Source organism: Bombina bombina, chromosome 2 (assembly GCF_027579735.1).
Source record: "Bombina bombina isolate aBomBom1 chromosome 2, aBomBom1.pri, whole genome shotgun sequence".
NCBI lineage: Eukaryota > Metazoa > Chordata > Amphibia > Anura > Bombinatoridae > Bombina > Bombina bombina.
Window position 1 is genome coordinate 63,085,625 of NC_069500.1, and position 25,765 is coordinate 63,111,389.

At 41.5% G+C, this 25,765-nt stretch overlaps 1 protein-coding gene across 3 annotated transcripts in view; it reads right to left on the reverse strand.

Annotated features, from left to right (window-relative positions):
* The window catches only part of HDHD2 (haloacid dehalogenase like hydrolase domain containing 2), a 179,778-nt gene that overhangs the window by 147,968 nt on the left and 6,045 nt on the right, over nt 1–25,765 (reverse strand). For 2 of the 3 annotated variants that reach the window (XM_053701086.1, XM_053701087.1), the window contains exons 2-3: nt 18,412–18,513; nt 7,942–8,150 (exon numbers count right to left, since the gene is read on the reverse strand). In XM_053701086.1, coding sequence (XP_053557061.1) covers nt 7,942–8,150; nt 18,412–18,512 — 310 coding nt within the window. In that variant the 5' untranslated portion in view covers nt 18,513. Of the gene's footprint in view, nt 1–7,941; nt 8,151–18,411; nt 18,514–18,811; nt 18,927–25,765 lie in introns of those variants that run through there. The other variant, XM_053701088.1, reaches the window with a different exon arrangement.

Consider the following 25,765-nt stretch of genomic DNA (forward strand, 5'->3'; position numbering starts at 1 on the left):
ATCTTGGCAATCAGGCGAGGGAAGCAGAGGAAACGGTGGAAACACATAAGCCAGGTTGAAGAACCAAGGCGCTGCTAGGGTCCCTGGACCTGGATCTGTAACAAGCTAAACCTGGACCTGGATCCGTAACAAGGAAGCTTGGCGTTCTGGCGAGACGCCATGAGATCCAGTTCTGGTTTGCCCCAACGGAGAACCAATTGAGCAAACACCTCCGGATGGAGTTCCACTCCCCCGATTGAAAAGTCTGACGACTTAGAAAATCCGCCTCCCAGTTCTCTACCCCTGGGATATGGATCGCTGACAGGTGGCAAGAGTGAGTCTCTGCCCAGCGAATTATCTTGGGAGACTTCTGACATCGCTAGGGAACTCCTGGCCCCCCCTTGATGGTTGATGTAAGTCACAGTCGTGAGTGTGTCCGACTGAAATCTGAATGAACCTCAGTTTTGCTAACTGAGGCCAAGCTAGAAGAGCATTGAATATTGCTCTTAAACTCCAGAATATTTATTGGGAGGAGTTTCTCCTCCTGAGGTCCATGAACCCTGAGCCTTCAGGGAGTTCCAGACTGCACCCCAACCTAGAAGGCTGGCGTCTTTTGTTTACAATGGTCCAATCTGGCCTGCGAAAGGTCATACCTTTGGACAGATGGACCCGAGATAATCCACCAGAGAAGAGAAGCTCTGGTTTCCTGGTCCAGATTTAGTAGAGGGGTACAAATCTGTGTAATCCCCATTCCACTGACTGAGCATGCATAATTGCAGCGGTCTGAGATGCAGTGCGCGCAAATGGCACTATGTCCATCGCCGCTACATTAAGCCGATTACTTCCATCGCACTGAGCCACCGTGGGGCGCGGATGGAGTGAAGAACAACGACAAGTATTTAGAAGTTTTGATAACCTGGACTCCGTCAGGTAAATTTTCATTTCTATAGAATCTATCCAGAGTCCCTAGGAAGGAAACCCTTGTGAGAGGAGATAGAGAACTCTTTTCTTCGTTCACTTTCCACCCATGCGACCTCAGAAATGCAGAACTATCTCTGTATGAGACCTTGGCAAATTTGAAAGCTTGACGCCTGTATCAGGATGTCGTCTAGGTAAGGTGCCACCGCTATGCCATTGCGGTCTTATGAACCGCCAGAAGTGAGCCCAGAACCTTTGTAAAAATTCTTGGGGCTGTAGCCAACCCGAATGGGAGAGCTACGAACTGGTAATGCCTGTCTAGAAAGGCAAACCTCAGAACCGGTGATGATTCTCGTGATCGGAATGTGAAGGTAGGCATCCTTTAAGTCCACTGTGGTCAGTGGGGTAAGATGGTTCGAATAGTTTCCATCTTGAATGATGGAACTCTGCGGAATTTGTTTGGGATCTTTAAATCCAAAATTGTCTGAAGGTCCCTCTTTTTTGGAACCACAAACAGATTTGAATAAAATCCCTGTCCTTGTTCCGTCCACGGAACTGGATGGATCACTCCCATTACAAGGAGGTCTTGCACGCAGCTTAGGAATGCCTCTTTCTTTATCTGGTTTGCAGATAATCTTGAAAGGTGAAATCTCCCTTGTGGAGGAGAAGCTTTGAAGTCCAGAAGATATCCTGAGATATGATCTCCAACGCCCAGGGATCCTGAACATCTCTTGCCCACGCCTGGGCGAAGAGAGAGAGAGTCTGCCCCCTACTAGCTACGTTGTCGGATAGGGGGCCGCTCCTTCATGCTGTCTTGGAGGCAGCAGCAGGCTTTCTGGCCTGCTTGCCCTTGTTCCAGGACTGGTTAGGTTTCCAGGCCTGCTTAGATTGAGCAAAAGTTCCCTTTTGCTTTGAAGTAGAGGGAGCTGATCCTGCACTTGCCTTGAAATTTCGAAAGGCACGAAAATTAGACTGTTTGGCCCTGGTTGGCCTGTCCTGAGGAAGGGTATGACCCTTACCTCCAGTAATGTCAGCAATAATTTCTTTCAAAACCAGGCCCGAATAAGGTCTGCCCCTTGAAAGGAATGTTGAGTAATTTAGACTTTGAAGGTCACATCAGCTGACCAGGATTTAAGCCATAGCGCCCTGCGCGGCCTGGATGGCGAATCCGGAATTCTTAGCCGTTAGTTTTAGTCAAATGAACAATGGTATCAGAAAACAAATGAGTTAGCTAGCTTAAGTGTTCTAAGGCTTGTCAATAATTTCAGTCAATGGAGCTGTATGGATGGCCTCTTCCAGGGCCTCAAACCAGAATGCCGCCGCAGCAGTGACAGGCGCAATGCATGCAAGGGCTGTAAAATAAAACCTTGTTGAATAAACATTTTCTTAAGGTAACCCTCTAATTTTTTATCCATTGGATCTGAAAAAGCACAACGATCCTCCACCGGGACAGTGGTACGCTTTGCTAAAGTAGAAAACTGCTCCTTCCACCTTAGGGACTGTCTGCCATAAGTCCCGTGTAGTGGCATCTATTGGAAACATTTTTCTAAATATAGGAGGTGGGGAAAAAGGCACACCGGGTCTATCCCACTCCTTACTAATGATTTCTGTAAGCCTCTTAGGTATTGGAAAAACACCAGTACTCACCGGCACTGCATAGTATTTATCCAGCCTACACAATTTCTCTGGCACTGCAATTGTGTCCACAGTCATTCAGAGCAGCTAATACCTCCCCAAAGCAATACACGGAGGTTTCTCAAGCTTAAATTTAAATTAGAAATCTCTGAATCGGGTCTCCCCGATTCAGAGACGTCACCCACAGACTGAAGCTCTCCGTCCTCAGGTTTCTGCATATTGTGACGCAGTATCAGACATGGCTCTCACAGCATCTACGCACTCTGTATCTCGTCTAACCCCAGAGCTATCGCGCTTGCCTCTTAATTCAGGCAATCTCGCTAATACCTGTGACAGGGGTATTATTCATGATTGCAGCCATGTCCTTCAAAGTAATCGCTATGGGCACTCCCTGATGTACTTGGCGCCATATTAGCGTGCATCCTCGAGCGGGAGGCGAAGGGTCCGACACGTGGGGAGAGTTAGTCGGCATAACATCCCCCTCGACAGACCCTCTGGTGACAATTCTTTTATAGATAAAGATTGATTTTACTGTTTAAGGTGAAATCAATACATTTAGTACACATTCTCCTATGGGGCTCCACCATGGCTTTTAAAAACATAATGAACAAGTAGTTTCCTCTGTGTCAGACATGTTTGTACAGACTAGCAATGAGACTAGCAAGCTTGGAAAACACTTTAAACTAAGTTAACAAGCAATATAAAAAAACGTTACTGTGCCTTTAAGAGAAACAAATTTAGCAAAATTTGAAATAACAGTGAAAAAAGGCAGTTACACTAACGAAATTTTACAGTGTATGTAACTAGTTAGCAGAGCATTGCACCCACTTGCAAATGGATGATTAACCCCTTAATACCAAAAACGGATAATAAATGACAAAAAACGTTTTTAAAACACAGTCACAACAACTGCCACAGGTCTACTGTGGTTGTTACCCCTCCTCAAACACGACTTTTTGAAGCCCTTTTGAGCCCTTCAGAGATGTCCTGTATCATGCAGAAGGAAGCGGAGTGTCTCGGTCTGTTAATTTTAGACTGCGCAGAAAAGCGCTAAAATAGGCCCCTCCCACTCATATTACAACAGTGGAAAGCCTCAGGTAACTGTTATCCTAGGCAAAAATCAAGCCAGCCATGTGGAGAAAAAACTAGGGCCCCAATAAGATTTGTCACCAAACATATATAAAAACGATTAACATGCCAGCAAAACGTTTTATATACACTTTTAAAAGAGTATGTATCTCTGTTAATAAGCCTGATACCAGTCGCTATTAAATCACTGCATTTAGGCTTAACTTACATTAATCCGGTATCAGCAGCATTTTTCTAGCAAGTTCCATCTCTAGAAATATGTTTACTGCACATACCTTATTGCAGGAAAACCTGCACGCCATTTCTTCTCTGAAGTTACCTCACTCCTCAGAATATGTGAGAACAGCAATGGATCTTAGTTACTTCTGCTAAGATCATAGAAATCACAGGCAGATTCTTCATCTAATGCTGCCTTTGATAAAACAGTACACTCCGGTACCATTTAAAAATAACAAACTTTTGATTGAAGTTAGAAAATAACTATAATACACCACACTCCTCTTACTACATCCATCTTTGTTGAGAGTTGCAAGAGAATGACTGGATATGACAGTGAGGGGAGGAGCTATATAGCAGCTCTGCTGTGGGTGATCCTCTTGCAACGTCCTGTTGGGGAGGAGAATATCCCATAAGTAATGGATGATCCGTGGACTGGATACACTTAACAAGAGAAATTAATCTTCATGATTCAGATAGGGCATGCAATTTTAAACAACTTTCCAATTTACTTATATCATCAAATTTGCTTTAATTTGTAAGCCCTTGAAAGTCGCCTCTTAGTTCAGGGCATTTTGACAGTTTTTCACAGCTAGAGGGCGTTAGTTCATGTGTGCCATATAGATAACATTGTGCTTATGCATGTGGAGTTACTTATGAGTCAGCACTGATTGGCTAATACTCATGTCGGTCAAAAGAACTAAAATAAGGGGGCAGTCTGTAGAGGCCTAGATACAAGATAATCACAGAGGTAAAAAAGTATATTAATATAACAGTGTTGGTTATGCAAAACTGGGGAATGGGTGATAAAGGGATTATTTATCTTTTTAAACAATAAAGAATCTAGTATATACTGTCCCTTTAAATAAATATAGTCAGAAGGCTTTTCAATGGTTATATTCCCTGAGTGCTCAGAAATATCAAAACCGTGAAAATGTTCCAAAACATTTTTATGCAGATAATTTCCAATGTTTATTGCTCATAAACTCTACGCCTTAAAAACAAATTGACACACCTTTTCAGTACATATAAATACCTAAACATAGCAAAATATAAAATTTATATTACTGCATTTAATTAACCCCTGCAAATCATGCTGTTTCCCACGCCCACGAGAGAGCCTTATATACTGTATAATTAAAAATGCTAAAAGTCACAGATTTGAGTAGTGCAGAAGACCAGGTAAACACATTTAAGGGTTTTTATGGGTTGAATACTTGAACTATTCAGGACCTGCAAATTGTGTTAACAAAAATACAGTAAAAAAAATATTTTAAAACATTTTGTACACAGATTGGAATGTATTGTTGTATTGCTGATACATACTGCAAGATAAATATCACAATTAACTTATATGTGCACTTATTATGTAAAAGGGAGAATAAACACTAGACGTGAATCATTCGGATTCAGAAAATGCAAATAAAAACAAAACAAAAAAAAAACTAAAACTAATTCTAATAATAACTAATATCTATATCCAGCAATGTCCTTGTTAATTTATCAATTCCTGTGTTAGCCAATATGTAAACTTCAGTTTTATTCTTGGCCAATTCTGAGTTAATAATAAACAAGTAAATTAGTGAATGAATTAATTAAAAAAGATATGTTTTGTGCTGCTGCTGGCTTGTGGTAGTATCAATAGCTATTACTTTAACTATTTAATTGCTGTCCAGATGCTCCTCTACTACTCTCAAGATTTTCCCCATAGGAAATAAGGGGGTTAATGAATTTTCATTAAAGGGATATGAAACTCAAAAATGTTCTTTTGTGATTCAGGGCAAGAAAGTTTCCAATTTACTTCTTTAATCAAATGGGCTTCATCCCCATGATATTATTTGTTCAAGAGATACCTAGGTGGGCATCTGGAGCACTACATGACAGTAAATAGTGCTGCCCTCTAGGGCTCTTGTAAATGGATAACATTCTTGCAAAACTGCTGCCATATTGTGCTCCAGAAATGGGTCAGCTCCTAAGCTTATGTCCTTCCTTTTTCAACAAATGATAACAAAACAAAGAAAAATTGATAATAGAAGTAAATTAAAAAGTTGTCACATGCTCTATCTGAATCATGAAAGAAAATGTTGGCTTTCATATCCCTTTAATGAACAAATGTTGTCAAAATTCTCTTTATAAAAATGTTTGGCCATACAACACTATATAAATTTCCCTTTCGAGTGAAATCTGCTCATTACTTCCTTTTAGTGAGAATGTTTTTTATCACAAAGGACCCAGAGTTTGTATTTTTTTTAATTAAAAGGACCACTCAATGCAGTAGAATTGCATAATCAATAAGTACATAATAAAAAGACAATGATTAAAAACCCATTGGCCGATATAACAATGTCCGGCGGACATTGCTGAATGCGGTCAGAATACACTGTCTGCATTTATCATTGCACAAGCAGTTCTATTGAACTGCTTATGCAATGCCACCCCCCTGCAGATTTGCAGCCAATCAGATACGATCGGGTTGATTGCTGTCCGCTGCTCAGAGGTGGTGGACCAGTTAAGGATCAGCAGTCTTAAGACCTGAAGAAGAGCCTGAAGGCTTGCGCGGAAACAGGGGGATTTGGCCCCATTCGGGGCATAGTAAATCGGCCCCTCACTCAATTTCAAACAATATATTTTTCTCCCATTGTCTGCCCCTTGTATCATGTGACAGACATCAGTCAATCACAGACTAGAATACGTATACCCTGTGAGCTTGTGCACATGCTCAGTAGGATCTTGTTCCCCAGAAAGTGTGAATATAAAAAGACTGTGTAAAATTTGATAATGGAATTAAATCAGAAAGGGTCTTAAAACTGTATTCTCTATCTGAATCATAAACAGTTTATTTGGATTTGAGTGTCCCTTTAAATATATTTTTCATCTGTTAATTAGTTTAGTTTTATACAGCTGAACTGTGATGTATCCGGAATTGTTCTTGCCAAAATTCCTTAAAAGGATATTAAAGTGAAGGTAAAGTTTAGCTTTTTTGTAAGCTGTATTATGTTACCCATGTACTATATAGTAAGATCGCTAACTTTTTATAACATATAAGTATATATATCAAAGTATAAGAAACAGTTTTTATCTACGTTCTCGGACGGTCTTAGCTCCTCCCTCCATGTATTTCCTGGTTTCTCACTGTATTACGTACGCTCTATAGGTACTGGAAAAGCGCGTTCCACGATGAGGGGCAACTTGCGCATGTGCACGCCTCGCCATACATTCGAATTGCGCCTGCGTGACTCTAATCATTTGTGACCTAAAGCGCAGGCGTCAAATTGCTTGGAAGTAGACTGCGTTCTGAAGATTTCAACTTATAAGGATGAATTGCGCATGCACAGCTTGGAAGGGAGAGGAACTTAGTATAGCCAACACATGCGCAGAACGTCTCTAAATGTTGTGACGTCAAATGACGGCCGCCTAACGGCCAGACCTATTATTGGCTAATGGAACAACGTGACCGGACTGCAAAAAAAAACAAAAAACGGGCTGTTTAGATAACGACTAAAATTGGATAGAAAAACGGCGATAACTAGGTAAATATTTAAAAATAACAAAACTGATGACTTAAAGTACCCTTAATTTTCGGTGTATTTGCATGTAACATTATCAAACCTGGCAAAGTTTACCTTCACTTTAACAATCCTTCTGGTTTGCTTTTCTTTGCTTTTTTTTTTTTAATCATGTTAAGATCCATAATAACATCATTTTTACTGCAGTTATTTTCCAATAGCCAAAATCCATCCCCCATTTGCCTTATTTGGAGAAGCCAATCTGGGCTGTAGTCCACATACAGCAAAGCTAGCCACTGCTATAAAGTAAGAACAAAATGCATTGCTTTGCAGTTGATATCTGATAAAGGACAGATATGTAGCAAGGTGCAATTCAATTTCTGAGAATTAGAAATAGTTACACTTTCAGAACTAAATTACATGAGAAGGGAGCAAAATAAATAATTAAAATATATATCAAAGTTGTTTCATTATCCAAAACAAAACATTTTATATACAAATTTAAAAGTGTTTGCTATCCCTTTAAGGAACGTTCTCATAGACTATAAGTGGCATTAAGGTACTTCTGAGTCCCACACAGTGTCTCGTTGTGCAATACCTTCAAAATCATGTAGTGCACTGTCATCTACAAGCAACATGGGCCGGACATTTTTCTGCTCAACCAGGTTCCTTGCTGCTGTCAAAGATGTGAAAATTTCATCCTCTTCAATCTCAAAGTGCAACTTCCTAAGCCTCTCCAATAGGGTCTTTTTGCACTCTTTGGTTGTGTTGGTCACAAACCGTATGACAACCGGAGCCTTTCTTAGTCTAGAACAAGGAATATGATGTCAGAAATATAGATCATTAATCCTCCAACCCTAAATTATTCTCCAATGTCCAACATATTATACATCTGAGTAACATCATCACTATGCACTTATTCTACCCAAACAAGTTATCCTAACCTTTTTAGGTAATTTCAAGATGCTGGAATTCCCCATTCAATAGATATGACGTTATGGTTAGATTGGGGACAAGGCAGGTGTGTAAAATCTGAATACAATTGCTGGGCTGGGTGAGTTTTACCTGTATCTGGCTATATCCTCTTGGTGATGTGGTGATATATTGATACTGAAAGAGTCTAGTCGATTACCTGTCCCTTCTGATAATTTCCAGTATGGACAATTATCTGGCTGGGTTGATGATGTTCTATTTAAAGGCTATTGACTTTTCTCTAGCATGGTATTGCTTGTCGGACCTTTATTAAGTGCAATATAGGTGCATTGTTTACATTTTATTACAATATATGCCGTTGCTAACTTCTTACATATGTAAAACAGAATTTATGCTTACCTGATAAATTACTTTTCTCCAACGGTGTGTCCGGTCCACGGCGTCATCCATTACTTGTGGGAAATATTCTCCCCCACAGGGAAAGGCAAGGAGAGCACACAGCAAGAGCTGTCCATATAGCTCCCCCTCTGGCTCCGCCCCCCAGTCATTCGACCGACGGTTAGGAGAAAAAGGAGAAACTATAGGGTGCCGTGGTGACTGTAGTGTATAAAGAAAAAAATTTTCAACCTGATTAGGAAACCAGGGCGGGCCGTGGACCGGACACACCGTTGGAGAAAGTAATTTATCAGGTAAGCATAAATTCTGTTTTCTCCAACATTGGTGTGTCCGGTCCACGGCGTCATCCATTACTTGTGGGAACCAATACCAAAGCTTTAGGTCACGGATGAAGGGAGGGAGCAAATCAGGTTACCTAAATGGAAGGCACCACGGCTTGCAAAACCTTTCTCCCAAAAATAGCCTCCGAAGAAGCATAAGTATCAAATTTGTAGAATTTGGCAAAAGTGTGCAGAGAGGACCAAGTCGCTGCCTTACATATCTGATCAACAGAAGCCTCGTTCTTGTAGGCCCAAGTGGAAGCCACAGCCCTAGTAGAGTGAGCTGTGATTCGGTCAGGAGGTTGCCGTCCGGCAGTCTCATAAGCCAATCGGATAATGCTTTTCAGCCAGAAAGAGAGAGAGGTAGCAGTAGCTTTTTGACCTCTCCTCTTACCAGAGTAAACGACAAACAAAGATGAGGTTTGTCTAAAATCTTTTGTTGCTTATAAGTAGAACTTTAAAGCACGAACAACATCTAAATTGTGTAATAAACGTTCCTTCTTTGAAACTGGATTCGGACACAGAGAAGGAACAACTATTTCCTGGTTAATATTCTTGTTGGAAACAACTTTTGGAAGAAAACCAGGCTTAGTACGCAAAACAACCTTATCTGAATGGAAAACCAGATAGGGTGGATTACATTGCAAAGCAGATAATTCAGAAACTCTTCTAGCAGAAGAAATAGCAACCAAAAAACAGAACTTTCCAAGATAATAACTTAATATTTATGGAATGTAAAGGTTCAAACGGAACCCCTTGAAGAACTGAAAGAACTAAATTTAGACTCCAAGGAGGAGGCATGGGTCTGTAAACAGGCTTGATTCTAACCAAAGCCTGAACAAAAGCTTGTACATCTGTCACAGCTGCCAGTCGTTTGTGTAACAAGACAGATAAAGCAGAAATCTGTCCTTTTAGAGAACTAGCTGACAACCCTTTATCCAAACCATCTTGGAGAAAGGAGAGAATCTTTGGAATTTTAATCTTACTCCAGGAGAATCCCTTGGATTCACACCAGCAGATATATTTTTTCCATATTTTATGGTAAATCTTTCTAGTCACAGGTTTTCTGGCTTGGACCAGAGTATCTATCACAGAATTCAAAAACCCATGCTTGGATAAAATCAAGCGTTCAATTTCCAAGCAGTCAGCTGCAGAGAAACTAGATTTGGATGTTCGAATGGACCTTGTACTAGAAGATCCTGTCTCAAAGGTAGCTTCCATGGTGGAGCCGATGACATATTCACCAGGTCTGCATACCAAGTCCTGCGTGGCCACGCAGGAGCTATCAGAATCACCAAGGCCTTCTCCTGTTTGATCCTGGCTATGAGCCTGGGAAGGAGAGGAAACGGAGGAAACACATACGCTAGGTTGAACGACCAAGGCGCCACTAATGCATCCACTAGAGTCGCCTTGGGATCCCTGGATCTGGACCCGTAGCAAGGAATCTTGAAGTTCTGACGGGACGCCATTAGATCCATGTCTGGAATGCCCCATAATTGGGTTAACTGAGTAAAGACCTCCGGGTGAGTTCCCACTCCCCCGGATGGAAAGTCTGACGACTCAAATAGTCCGCTTCCCCAGTTGTCTACTCCTGGGATGTGAATAGCAGATAGATGGCAGGAGTGATTCTCTGCCCATTGGATAATCTTGGTTACTTCCTTCATTGCTAGGGAACTCTTTGTTCCCTCCTGATGATTGATGTACGCAACAGTCGTTATGTTGTCCGACTGAAATCTTATGAACCTGGCTTCTGCTAGCTGAGGCCAAGCCAGGAGCGCATAGAATATTGCTCTTAGTTCCAAAATGTTTATCGGGAGAAGCGACTCTTCCCGAGACCATAGGCCCCGAGCTTTCAGGGAGTCCTAGACCGTGCCCCACCCCAAGAGGCTGGCATCGGTCGTCACGATGACCCACTCCGGTCTGCGGAAACTCATTCCCTGAGACAGGTGATCCTGGGTCAACCACCAGAGAAGTGAGTCCCTGGTTACCTGGTCTACTTGAATTTGGGGAGACAAGTCTGTATAGTCCCCATTCCACTGATTGAGCATGCACAGCTGTAATGGTCTTAGATGAATTCGAGCAAAAGGAACCACGTCCATTGCTGCGACCATTAGTCCTATTACTTCCATGCACTGAGCTATGGAGGGTTGAGGAATAGAATGAAGAACTCGACAAACGTTTAGAAGCTTTAGCTTTCTGACTTCTGTCAGGAAGATCTTCATTTCCACAGAATCTATTATTGTTCCCAGAAAAGGAACCCTTGTGGACGGTGACAGTGAACTCTTTTCTATGTTCACCTTCCACCCGTGAGATCTGGGAAAAGCCAACACAATGTCTGTGTGGGCCCTTGCTTTGGAAAGAGACGACGCTTGGATTAGGATGTCGTCTAGATAAGGTGCTACAGCGATGCCCCTCGGCCTTAGGACCGCTAGAAGGGACCCTAGCACCTTTGTGAAAATTCTGGGAGCGGTGGCTAAACCAAATGGAAGAGCCACGAACTGGTAATGTTTGTCCAGAAAGGTGAACCTCAGGAACTGATGATGAGTTTTGTGGATTGGAATATGCAGATACGCATCCTTTAGATCCACGGTAGTCAAATATTGACCCTGCTGGATTGTTGGCAAGATTGTCCGAATGGTTTCCATTTTGAAGGATGGAACTCTGAGGAACTTGTTTAATATCTTTAAATCCAGAATTGGCCTGAAAGTTCCCACAGGAACTGAGTAAAAACCTAGACCTTGTTCCCCGGAGGGGACTGGGTTTATCACTCCCATCTTTGATAGGTCTCTTACACAATGTAAGAATGCCTGTTTCTTTATCTGGTCTGAAGATAAGCGAGACAGGTGGAACCTTCCCCTTGGAGGAAGTCCCTTGAACTCTAGCAGGTATCCCTTGGAGACTATCTCTAGTGCCCAGGGATCCGGAACATCTCTTGCCCAAGCCTGAGCGAAGAGAGATAGTCTGCCCCCTACCAGATCCGGTCCCGGATCGGGGGCTACCCCTTCATGCTGTCTTGGTAGCAGCAGCAGGTTTCTTGATCTGTTTACCCTTGTTCCAGCCTTGCATGGGCTTCCAAGCGGGTTTGGGCTGGGCCGCGTTACCTTCTTGTCTAGCGGCAGTGGAGTTATTAGTCGGTCCGTTCCTGAAATTGCGAAAGGAACCCTTGAAAGGAATATTAAGTAACTTAGTCTTGGACGACACATCTGCCGACCAGGATTTTAGCCAAAGCGCCCTCTGCGCTACTATAGCAAAACCTGAGTTTTTCGCCGCCAATTTCGTTATTTGAAAGGCGGCATCCAATATATAAATAATATAAAGGAATTAGCTAATTTTAATGCGTGAATTCTGTCCATGACTTCTTCATAGGAAGTCTCTTTCTGGAGCGACGTTTCTAGTTGCTCGAACCAAAAGGACGCCGCTGAAGTGACAGTAATAACACACGTAGCTGGTTGAAGGATGAACCCTTGCTGAACAAAAATCTTTTTAAGCAATCCTTCCAATTTTTTATCCATAGGATCTTTGAAAGCGCAGCTGTCCTCTATAGGAATAGTGGTGCGCTTCGCTAGTGTTGAAACAGCTCCCTCAACCTTCGGGACCGTCTGCCATGCGTCCCTTCTAGGGTCTACTATGGGAAACATTTTCTTAAATATAGGAGGTGGGGCAAAGGGTACACCTGGCTTCTCCCACTCCTTTTCCACTATGTTCGCTACCCTTTTGGGTATTGGAAAAGCGTCGTCGTGCACTGGGACCTCTAAAAATTTGTCCAATTTGCACAACTTCTCTGGTACTACCATAGAATCACAGTCATCCAGAGTAGCTAATACCTCCTTTAGCAAAGCGCGGAGATGTTCTAGCTTAAACTTAAATGCTACTATATCAGGTTCTGCCTGTTGAGAAATCTTTCCTGAGTCTGAAATTTCACCCTCAGACAGCCCTTCCCTCACAGCCAATTCCGATTGATGTGAGGATAAAATAGATAAAGCATCGTCAGCGTCTGATTGTTCATCCCTTTTATCTGTATTTAAAGCTGAACAATCACGCTTTCTCTGAAATGCTGGCAGTTTGGATAAAAGATTTGCTATAGAATTATCCACTACTGCTGTTAATTGTTGCATAGAAATAAGCACTGGCGCGCTAGGTGTCGCCTGCGCGGGCAAAGCTGGTGTAGACACAGAAGGAGAGGATGTAGAACTATCCCCACTACCTTCATTAGATAAATCATCTTGGGCAACATTATGAAATGTAACAGAGCTGTCCTCATTTTGTTTGGACGCTATGGCACAATTATCACAAACACTCGAAGGGGGAACCACATTTGTCTCTACACACACAGAACATAGGTTATCTGATGGCACAGACATGTTAAACAATGCACTAAAAACGATTTTAAACAAAAACGTTACTGTCTCTTTAAATAATAAAATGACACACTTTATTTCTGAATGTTCAAAAAACTATGAAGGCAATATCCGATTTTTCTGAAATTTGGACCCCAGTGTCTTAATGCTTAGAAAGTATTGCACAGCAAATATGGAGACTCTAGCTCTTAAAACAAGCAAACCAGAGCTAATTGTTGGATTTAACCGTTTTTATACACCACAATCCCTGCTACAGCATTGCTGCAGCTTTTACCTTTCTTAGGGGTCAATCATCCACAGAAATAAGCCTTCTGGAGTCACTTTCTGAGCCACAGGACCCTCTCACATGGAACTGCATGCACTGCCTTGAAATTAACTGAAGTGCCAAAATGAGGCCTCCTCCCTCAGTACACTAGAGTGAAGGGGCCTTCCTGACTAGATTTAGGTGTCTAAAGCAAGCCAGATCAATAAAAAACGTCCCCAAGTGTATATGAGCTTATAAAACATTTCAATTGCCATCATATTGTAATAAAAAACAATCGATTTGGCCCCTGACAGTGTCTACCAGCATAAAAATCAAAAAGGGGAAGCCTGTTATCTTTTTTGCTGAGGTGAAAGAAAAATGGCTTACCGTTTTCCCTGAGGGGAAAAATGACTGTCATCTAGCATTAGCCTGTGTTGTTAGGAGACTAGTCATACCTGAAGCAGATAAGTCTGCAAACTGTTACCCCCAACTGAAGTTCTCTGGTTTCAACAGTCCTGCGTGGTAACAGAAATGGATTTTAGTTACTTGTGCTAAAATCATAGCCCTCTTAAACAGAAATCTTCATCACTTTTCTGTTGTAGAGTAAATAGTACAAGCCAGCACTATTTTAAAATAACAAACTCTTGAAAGAAGAATAAAAAACTACAACTAACACCACAAACTCCTCACCATCCCCGTGGAGATGCTACTTGTTCAGAGAGGCAAGGAGAATGACTGGGGGGCGGAGCCAGAGGGGGAGCTATATGGACAGCTCTTGCTGTGTGCTCTCCTTGCCTTTCCCTGTGGGGGAGAATATTTCCCACAAGTAATGGATGACGCCGTGGACCGGACACACCAATGTTGGAGAAATTATCAATATACTCCCTGAGTTCATTTCATTTGTAATACTGTATCACTCCCATTGTATTCCGTTAAACACAGTGGGCTCCATTTATTAAAGACCGCTGCTACTTAACTATCTTTTCAGGCGAGAATGAAGTGATGGGCCTCCGAAGCACTAATAACTGCTTGGTAAATGGCGTCCAATGTCCTTTCTGTATCTATCAAATGAATATATTACATTGACTGAACTGCAAAAACCTATTTTAGCTTGTTTACTTTAGATAATATGAAAATACTGCTAATATCAATACTCTTCCCAATTTTGCCCACTTTGGGCCAGATTACATGAAACACCTCTGGAAGTAAACGCATGTGGGTTAGCGTACGTATTACAAGTTGAAAGTAAAATGTTTGGTGCAAACGAAAGCCATCACACGCTAACTTTGGAACTTCGGATATTGTGACCATGCTAACTTCTATTTACAGTACATACACAGTAAAAACAAACAACTAAAAATTTTAATTTATATATGAGTGGAAAAGTGCTCCAAAGTATATATATGTATACATGTGTGTATATATACACATACACACATATATATATATATATATATAAAACACGGGTGGGGTCAGCACTCTCAGGCCGGCCTGGGTACACATACTATGACCCTGCAACATGCACAGCCCTGGGTGCAAACCAGCACTTTCAGGAAGCTGCACTGTCACCAGAGCCACAGGCAGTTAACCCCAGTCAGGCCTGGGTGCATGGCCCAAACAGGGAAAATTACAAAAAAACATATATTTTAATATAAACACACAGAAAAAGTCCAGCACTCACTCACAAGCTCTCAACTAAGATAAAAAGCAGAAAAGGAAGAATTAGAAGAATTAGTTACCGCATCTGGCCAAATGGGAAAAGCCCAGGTACCTCATCAAGGTTTCTTCCAAATAAACCGGGGTCCCTAAACAGCCACACAATGCAGGCTCACAATCAAACAAATGTGAAAAAATGGAGGGTGCACGGGCTCATGTAATTTCCCCAAACATATACAAAACACGGGTGGGGTCAGCACTCTCAGGCCGGCCTGGGTACACATCCTATGACCCTGCAACATGCACAGCCCTGGGTGCAAACCAACACTCTCAGGAAGCTGCACTGTCACCAGAGCCACAGGCAGTTAACCCCAGTCAGGCCTGGGTGCATGGCCCAAACAGGGAAAATTACAAAAAAACATATATTTTAATATAAACACACAGAAAAAGTCCAGCACTCACTCACAAGCTCTCAACTAAGATAAAAAGCAGCAATGGAAGAATTAGTTACCGCATCTGGCCAAATGGGAAAAGCCCAGGTACCTCGTCAAGGTTTCTTCCAAATAAACCTGGGTCCCTAAACAGCCACACAATGCAGGCTCACAATCAGTTGAGAGCTTGTGAGTGAGTGCTGGACTTTTTCTGTGTGTTTATATTAAAATATATGTCTTTTTGTAATTGTCCCTGTTTGGGCCATGCATCCAGGCCTGACTGGGGTTAACTGCCTCTGGCTCTGGTGACAGTGCAGCTTCCTGAGAGTGCTTGTTTGCACCCAGGGCTGTGCATGTTGCAGGGTCATAGGATGTGTACCCAGGCCGGCCTGAGAGTGCTGACCCCACCCGTGTTTTGTATATGTTTGGGGAAATTACATAAGCCTGTGCACCCTCCATTTTTTCACAGTTGCTTTTTTTCACAGTTGTTTGATTGTGAGCCTGCATTGTGTGGCTGTTTAGGGACCCAGGTTTATTTGGAAGAAACCTTGACGAGGTACCTGCGCTTTTCCCATTTGGCCAGATGCGGTAACTAATTCTTCCATTGCTGCTTTTTATCTTAGTTGAGAGCTTGTGAGTGAGTGCTGGACTTTATATATATATATTGGATAGTGTATATATGAGTGTAACACTTTATTTTAATGTATTTATGTTGTGCTTGGTGCCACTTTTTATTTAGCCCTAACTCTTTATGTGAGGACATGAGTCGTGCGGTCGTGGTTAATTTCAACTTCTAAAATAAGCGCCAGTCAGCATGAGCGCGATATTTCAATATCGAGCGAGCTAATGTTTGTGTGCCACTTGTAATCTAGCCCTTAGTTGTGTAGGAATTCAACCATATAGTTTTGTCAAAGCTCTAGGTCAATGTGTGTGGCCGCAGCCATTGACAGAATTACAGGGAGTGCAGAATTATTAGGCAAGTTGTATTTTTGAGGATTAATTTTATTATTGAACAACAACCATGTTCTCAATGAACCCAAAAAACTCATTAATATCAAAGCTGAATATTTTTGGAAGTAGTTTTTAGTTTGTTTTTAGTTATAGCTATTTTAGGGGGGATATCTGTGTGTGCAGGTGACTATTACTGTGCATAATTATTAGGTAACTTAACAAAAAACAAATATATACCCATTTCAATTATTTATTTTTACCAGTGAAACCAATATAACATCTCAACATTCACAAATATACATTTCTGACATTCAAAAACAAAACAAAAACAAATCCGTGACCAATATAGCCACCTTTCTTTGCAAGGACACTCAAAAGCCTGCCATCCATGGATTCTGTCAGTGTTTTGATCTGTTCACCATCAACATTGCGTGCAGCAGCAACCACAGCCTCCCAGACACTGTTCAGAGAGGTGTACTGTTTTCCCACCTTGTAAATCTCACATTTGATGATGGACCACAGGTTCTCAATGGGGTTCAGATCAGGTGAACAAGGAGGCCATGTAATTAGATTTTCTTCTTTTATACCCTTTCTTGCCAGCCACGCTGTGGAGTACTTGGACGCGTGTGATGGAGCATTGTTCTGCATGAAAATCATGTTTTTCTTGAAGGATGCAGACTTCTTCCTGTACCACTGCTTGAAGAAGGTGTCTTCCAGAAACTGGCAGCAGGACTGGGAGTTGAGCTTGACTCCATCCTCAACCAGAAAAGGCCCCACAAGCTCATCTTTGATGATACCAGCCCAAACCAGTACTCCACCTCCATCTTGCTGGTGTCTGAGTCGGACTGGAGCTCTCTGCCCTTTACCAATCCAGCCACGGGCCCATCCATCTGGCCCATCAAGACTCACTCTCATTTCATCAGTCCATAAAACCTTATAAAAATCAGTCTTGAGATATTTCTTGGCCCAGTCTTGACGTTTCAGCTTGTGTGTCTTGTTCAGTGGTGGTCGTCTTTCAGCCTTTCTTACCTTGGCCATGTCTCTGAGTATTGCACACCTTGTGCTTTTGGGCACTCCAGTGATGTTGCAGCTCTGAAATATGGCCAAACTGGTGGCAAGTGGCATCTTGGCAGCTGCACGCTTGACTTTTCTCAGTTCATGGGCAGTTATTTTGCGCCTTGGTTTTTCCACACGCTTCTTACGACCCTGTTGACTATTTTGAATGAAACGCTTGATTGTTCGATGATCACGCTTCAGAAGCTTTGCAATTTTAAGAGTGCTGCATCCCTCTGCAAGATATCTCACTATTTTTGACTTTTCTGAGCCTGTCAAGTCCTTCTTTTGACCCATTTTGCCAAAGGAAAGGAAGTTGCCTAATAATTATGCACACCTGATATAGGGTTTTGATGTCATTAGACCACACCCCTTCTCATTACAGAGATGCACATCACCTAATATGCTTAATTGGTAGTAGGCTTTCGAGCCTATACAGCTTGGAGTAAGACAACATGCATAAAGAGGATGATGTGGTCAAAATACTCATTTGCCTAATAATTCTGCACTCCCTTTACAGCCATTTTCAGGATTTGATTTTCAATCACTAACAACGAACATGTAGGTAGAAAAGATCTTTAGAACTAAATTTTACAATTTCTGTGGAGTCAATGAAATGGGTTATATTGTCCTTTTAACTATCCTGGCACAAATATCAGCTTCCTTTGCTTGATAATGGCAATTAGCAGAAAACCCATTCATTATTGGAGCTTGAATGACACTTGCCGTTTTAGAGCTTCCTGTGCTCCTGGTATAGCTGTGTCCTCGATGTGCAGCGTTCCACTGAGATCCACCAGCACAGCCTTAAGGATACGACGAGCTGCCATCCTAAAGAAAAAAAAAAAATATATATGTTTAGGCATAAAATTATGCAGTTGTTTACAGAAGCAACCATAATTGTAGCATGCACTCTGTTAGTAAAAGAATACCAGAGACCTGAAATATGAGCAACACACTGTAGTTAGTTTTACTGCATGGTGCCAACAAATATTTTGTAAGTGAAAGTTTTGCGACGGAAGGATCAACGTGGGACAACTACTATGAATTTCATCACTTCATACACCCCTGCTGCTAAAGGATGCAATTGATAAAACTTGGTCTATATTGGCCCCAGACAACGGCCTACCTTTTTGTGATGGTTCACCCCCTAGGATGGTATATTGGAGGTCTAGGAACCTTAGGGACATGCTGGTCAAGTCCAACCTGATACATTGCTTCCAATACCAATCATGGTTGCCTAAAGCAAATTCAGGGTGTTATCGCTGTGGAAATTATGTAAGGTGCAATAGTCTGATTGTTGGAAAGAAGTTCCATCATCCACACAATACAACATAGTTTTACGTGCACGTCAGTGTATGTTGTCTATGTGATCATTTGTCAAGTGTTCTCTGTATTATGTCGGCAAGACTACTACTACCTTCAGGGAAAGACCTGCAAATCATGTCTGCTATTCAACAAGCGCATAAAAATAGACACTGTGACCAACCTGTTGTGAGATATTTCCTACAAGCAGAACATCAAGTCTCTTCTTTACGCACAATACTTATTGAACATGTTCCAATACCTGGACATGGTGGGGACAGAGGAAAAGCTTTATTGCGACTTGAATTCAAATGGATCTACTACTTGGAAACTGTTTCTCCCAAGTTATTTAAATCTGTGATTGACTTTACATGCTTCTATTAAATAATGATAGTCCCTCTTCTCCTCTCAGTAATGGTTTCTACCAAACCCCTTGTGGATACAAGGGCATATAATAGGAGTTTTTTTAGGGGTTAATTTAGCATTTAGATATGAATATATACTCTGTAACATGACGGGAACACATGGCAATCATTAGCTCAGCTGGGATGAATTGTTTGTATCTCCTGTTGTCTGTATGCTATTTGTTCCATTTGACAAAGGTTCCAGCGGAACCATAATATTATGGATTTGTTTGGTATGTTTAGAATAAATGCTTGAATAATGTTCTGGGTGCCTGCAAGGAGTCTTTATCCTATAAGGAGGGGGCATTTCCGTTTAAGACTACTACTTTAATGTAACATCCAGAGAATGTGACCTGTTAAATATTTATACTTGCATTGCTGCACCCTGGTACTTCATCTTCTTGATTTATATATATATATATATATATATATATATATATATATATATATAAAATTTAGCCGGAGGACCAGCACTCCATCCACTCTGGTGTAGCCACGCCTGGGTGAAACCCTTGTGAGGATTAAATAGAACTGTACTGTCCTTTGGACGCCGTCACAAGTGGATGCATGTTGCTCTACTCCAATTATATCTTGTCTTGAAGAAGGCCCATGATGGGGTCGAAACGTCGACATTCTAATTAATGTTATAAACATTTGGAAATAAATTCACATTATTTGTTCTCATAACAACAACACACACACACATACATACATACATACATACATACATACATACATACATACATACAGGTACATATTCCAAAATCCAGAATTCTAAAACCCAGAATTATTTTGAAATCCAGACTTTTTCCATTATTTTTTTTTACTTAAATAAAATTTTTAAAAAGTACCATTTTTCCTCAGCAGTAAGTCAAAACCAAACCAAAGACGCAGGCAAATGATAGTCTATAATACCTTTATGATAACAGAACTGTAGATGGTACTATGTATACAAAGGATTATAAATGATATAAAACTACCTTTAAGCTGAATGTATAAGCTGTATAATGACATGTAAATATTGCATACATGACATAAGATATGTCCTAATGCAGGGGTTGACAATTTAGCAGCCAGCCATTTATTTGTAGGATTTTTACGAAAGTTTAAAGTGGAGCTGCATAGCAAGCATTGTACTGTGATCTAGGGTGTGCTAGAGCATAAGGTGCACATTATATCTTACATCGGGCTGTCTGTATCTGAGGTATTGCTCCTCTTGTCAGTAGCGTTGCCACCTCAGCCATGTTTTCCTGGACACTTATGAGATACACAAGCTGCAGGGTGTGTATAGAGGAACATGTATTGTGTTTCTGGATAGCACTATTCATATGAACTATTCATGTTCCTCCCTGCACACCCTGTAGCATGTGTAACTCATAAGTGTACAGCAAAACATGGCTGAGGCGGAAGCCCTAGTTGTCAGTGGCATTGGTGAAATATAACATGCACCACTACAATGCAAGATGAAACTGAACACAGAAACACTAAATGCCAGATACAAATGAAAACTGCCATTAACGCATGACTAAGGGATCAAAGTGTCTCCATAGAAAATTTAAACACAATCTTTATTATCTCACGTCATTATAACAAAAAAATGACTACACACCATTACATTAATGATTAAAGTGACTTGAAACTCATATAAAAAGTTACATTATGTATTTATGTTGTCTGATTTTCCTGTAATTTAACTTTTGGCAATTTGTTTTTTTTTCCAGTTCCCGCAAGATACTGAAGTGTACATGCCAGAGTTCAAAACCTAACCTTGCTGCATTGTTCATGTGATTGGTTAAAGGGACATGAAACCCAATTATTTTCTTTTATGATTCAGATAGAACATACAATTTTAAACAACTTTCCAATTTACAACAATCATCTTTTATTTATTTTTATTCTCTGTGTATCCTTTGTTGAAGGAGCAGCATTGCACTACTGGGATCCAGTTGAACACATCTGGTAAGCCAATGAGAAGAGGTATATATATATATATATATATATATATATATATACAGCCACCAATCAGCAGCTAGCTCCCAGAAGGGCATTTATACACCTGAGCCTACCTAGGTATGCATTTTAACAAAGGATACAAAGAGAACAAATAACATTAGATAATAGAAGTAAACTGGAAATTTGTTTAAAATTACATGTTCTATCTGAATTGTGAAAATGTAATTTTGACGTTACTATCCCTTTAATACCAAAACCAGCTGCACGTCTACAACAAGACACTGTTTAAGTCTGTACTTTAATGTGAACAGGGTTCCACTAAAACACTACATCAGTTATGGCCAGCCTCGTAACACATGGGGAGTGCAGATCAATCATATAGAAGCCTTATGGGCAGCATATAAATTTATGGGTATTAAACACAAAATAAACTGTCCAGAGGCGCAGATTCAAATTTACCTACGGTTGCAGGAGATGTTTTCTCCTCCAAAGAGCTTTTTTAAAATTGTGTGACCCAAGTTTAAACCTTTCCCATAAAACTCCAAAGCACAGATTTTTAGTTCCACTTTTCCCCAGGGGCCACAAAAAGAAATGCATAGGGCCTCATGTGACCCATTGGCCGCCAGAAAGTAATCTTATGTGCATGTTAAAAATAGCAAATACATTTTTTTTTATACAAACAACTTTAGCTGGCTCCTCATAAACATATAAGTCAAATAGTGCAGGGAACAGCACCAAATTCCTTTTAATTCAGGCACGGAGTTCAGGGTCAGACATCCCCCTGTGGGCAGTCATTAACATATGCCTGGCTTGGCTCCTCAATTTTGTTACTGGTATCTAAATTTGTCAATCGTTGTACACATATATGGCTCTTTATGTTCTTATCAATTCAATTATTAAAAAAAATAATATTGGGATAGTGGAGACAAAACTTGGGCTACAGTTTAAAATAAAACAGGCTGTAAAAATAAAAAAAATTGCTTAAAGGGATACTGAACCCAAATTTTTTCTTTCATGATTCAGATAGAGGATGTGATTTTAAGCAACTTTCTAATTTACTCCTACTATCAATTTTTCTTCGTTCTCTTGGTATCTTTATTTGAAAAAGCAGGAATGTAAGCTTAGGAGCCGGCCCATCTTTGGTTCAGCATTTGGGTACAGCTTGCTGATTGGTGGCTAAATGTACCCACTAATCAGCAAGCACTATCCAGCGTTCTGAACCAATACCAAGAAAACGGAGACAAATTGATAGTTGGAGTAAAAATTGGCTTCAGTATCCCTTTAAGTAATGAAAGAACTATCCAGAAAATGAGTAGCCAGAAGTTTTTAAAAGTTGTGTCGCACAGAATTTGTCAAGCCCTAAACGAATTTACCGCATGTGACTTTAAAAGGCATCGGAATATAATACATTTTGGCTACCTAAGAATTTCATGTAATTTTACAAATAACTGCACATTCCACAGGTGTTAGCCATACATTTAGTGCACACTTTTTATCTTTCTCCAACTTACATAAAGAAAAAAAAAAGCTTTCTTCAAATGAAGCCTCTCTTTATGACCACTGTCATCGCCGAGTTCAGAAACAAATAACTGTATTTTGCAATCAGCTTTGTTTATCAGTACTGATTAGAGAACCCCTTATCTGCAGCTGCCATCAATCACTTACTGCACAACCTTGTCATATACAGTCATGTTAACCCCTTGATAGCTGTATAACTACGGATAATGTGATGGCACTATAGCATACAGGCAATATCAGCCATAGAAGGAGTTACAGAGTACAACTCATTTGACATCACTATTAGAACAGAGAATACAGTACCTTATCAAGAAGAAATTACCAGTAGGCTGAACTTGGGGTATCAAGGTTACAGGTACATACTGAATAGGCTGCTGACCTTGACTGCGTGCAGATAGCATCTGTAAATAAGGGCAACTACTGGCTAATGACCTGCCGACACCTACCATAAAGCTGTCTCTAGTAGGATATAATGGGGCAGCACGTGCACTAATGTCTGTTTATATCAGATAGCCTCTGCATTCACACTGATAAAACTAAAACATGCTTTCATAATTTTTTAAATGTTTCCATTAGTTTTTTATGAGCTGACATTGAACTTTCAATGTTAGTAAATTGATTCAGATACAGCATGCAGGGCTAGTAGTCATATAATGTATGTATAAGGCTAAGTAAAAGTGCTGCGGGGCCAGATGTCTGATACAATGTGAGTATAAGGCTGAGTGAAAGCGATGCAGGGCCAGGGGTCTAATACAATGTGAGTATAAGGCTGAGTGAAAGTGCTGCAGGGCCAGGGGTCTGATATATTGTGAGTATAAGGCTGAGTGAAAGTGCTGCAGGGCCAGGGGTCTGATATAATGTGAGTATAGGGCTGAGTGAAAGTGCTGCAGCGCCAGGGGTCTGATACAATGTGAGTATAAGGCTGAGTGAAAGTGCTGCAGGGCCAGGGGTCTGATACAATGTGAGTATAAGGCTGAGTGAAAGTGCTGCAGGGCCAGGGGTCTGATATAATGTGAGTATAAGGCTGAGTGAAAGCGATGCAGGGCCAGGGGTCTGATATAATGTGAGTATAAGGCTGAGTGAAAGTGCTGCAGGGCCAGGGGTCTGATATAATGTGAGTATAAGGCTGAGTGAAAGCGATGCAGGGCCAGGGGTCTGATACAATGTGAATATAAGGCTGAGTGAAAGTGCTGCAGGGCCAGGGGTCTAATACAATGTGAATATAAGGCTGAGTGAAAGTGCTGCAGGGCTAGGGGTCTAATACAATGTGAGTATAAGGCTGAGTGAAAGTGCTGCAGGGCCAGGGGTCTGATATAATGTGAGTATAAGGCTGAGTGAAAGCGATGCAGGGCCAGGGGTCTGATACAATGTGAATATAGGGCTGAGTGAAAGTGCTGCAGGGCCAGATGTCTGATACAATGTGAGTATAAGGCTGAGTGAAAGCGATGCAGGGCCAGGGGTCTAATACAATGTGAGTATAGGGCTGAGTGAAAGCGATGCAGGGCCAGGGGTATGATATAATGTGAATATAGGGCTGAGTGAAAGTGCTGCAGGGCCAGGGGTCTGATATATTGTGAGTATAAGGCTGAGTGAAAGTGCTGCAGGGCCAGGGGTCTGATATAATGTGAGTATAGGGCTGAGTGAAAGTGCTGCAGCGCCAGGGGTCTAATACAATGTCAGTATAAGGCTGAGTGAAAGTGCTGCAGGGCCAGGGGTCTGATACAATGTGAGTATAAGGCTGAGTGAAAGTGCTGCAGGGCCAGGGGTCTGATACAATGTGAGTATAAGGCTGAGTGAAAGTGCTGCAGGGCCAGGGGTCTGATACAATGTGAGTATAGGGCTGAGTGAAAGTGCTGCAGGGCCAGGGGTCTAATACAATGTGAGTATAGGGCTGAGTGAAAGTGCTGCAGGGCCAGGGGTCTGATACAATGTGAGTATAGGGCTGAGTGAAAGTGCTGCAGGGCCAGGGGTCTGATACAATGTGAGTATAGGGCTGAGTGAAAGCGATGCAGGGCCAGGGGTCTAATACAATGTTAGTATAAGGCTGAGTGAAAGTGCTGCAGGGCCAGGGGTCTAATACAATGTGAGTATAAGGCTGAGTGAAAGTGCTGCAGGGCCAGGGGTCTAATACAATGTGAGTATAAGGCTGAGTGAAAATGCTGCAGGGCTAGGGATCTGATATAATGTGAGTATAAGGCTGAGTGAAAGTGCTGCAGGGAAAGGGGTCTGATACAATGTGAGTATAGGGCTGAGTGAAAGTGCTGCAGGGCCAGGGGTCTGATACAATGTGAGTATAAGGCTGAGTGAAAGTGCTGCAGGGCCAGGGGTCTGATATAATGTGAGTATAGGGGTGAGTGAAAGTGCTGCAGGGCCAGGGGTATGATACAATGTGTGTATAAGGCTGAGTGAAAGTGCTGCAGGGCCAGGGGTCTGATATAATGTGAGTATAGGGCTGAGTGAAAGTGCTGCAGGGCCAGGGGTATGATACAATGAGAGTATAAGGCTGAGTGAAAGTGCTGCAGGGCCAGGGATCTGATATGTGAGTATAAGGTTGAGTGAAAGTGCTGCAGGGCCAGGGGTCTGATATAATGTGAGTATAGGGCTGAGTGAAAGTGATGTAGGGCCAGGGGTTTAATACAATGTGGGTATTGGGCTGAGTGAAAATGCTGCAGGGCCAGGGGTCTGATATATTGTGAGTATAGGGCTGAGTGAAAGCGATGTAGGGCCAGGGGTCTAATACAATGTGAGTATAAGGTTGAGTGAAAGTGCTGCAGGGCCAGGGGTCTAATACAATGTGAGTATAGGGCTGAGTGAAAGCGATGTAGGGCCAGGGGTCTGATACAATATGAGTATAGGGCTGAGTGAAAGTGCTGCAGGGCCAGGGGTCTGATATAATGTGAGTA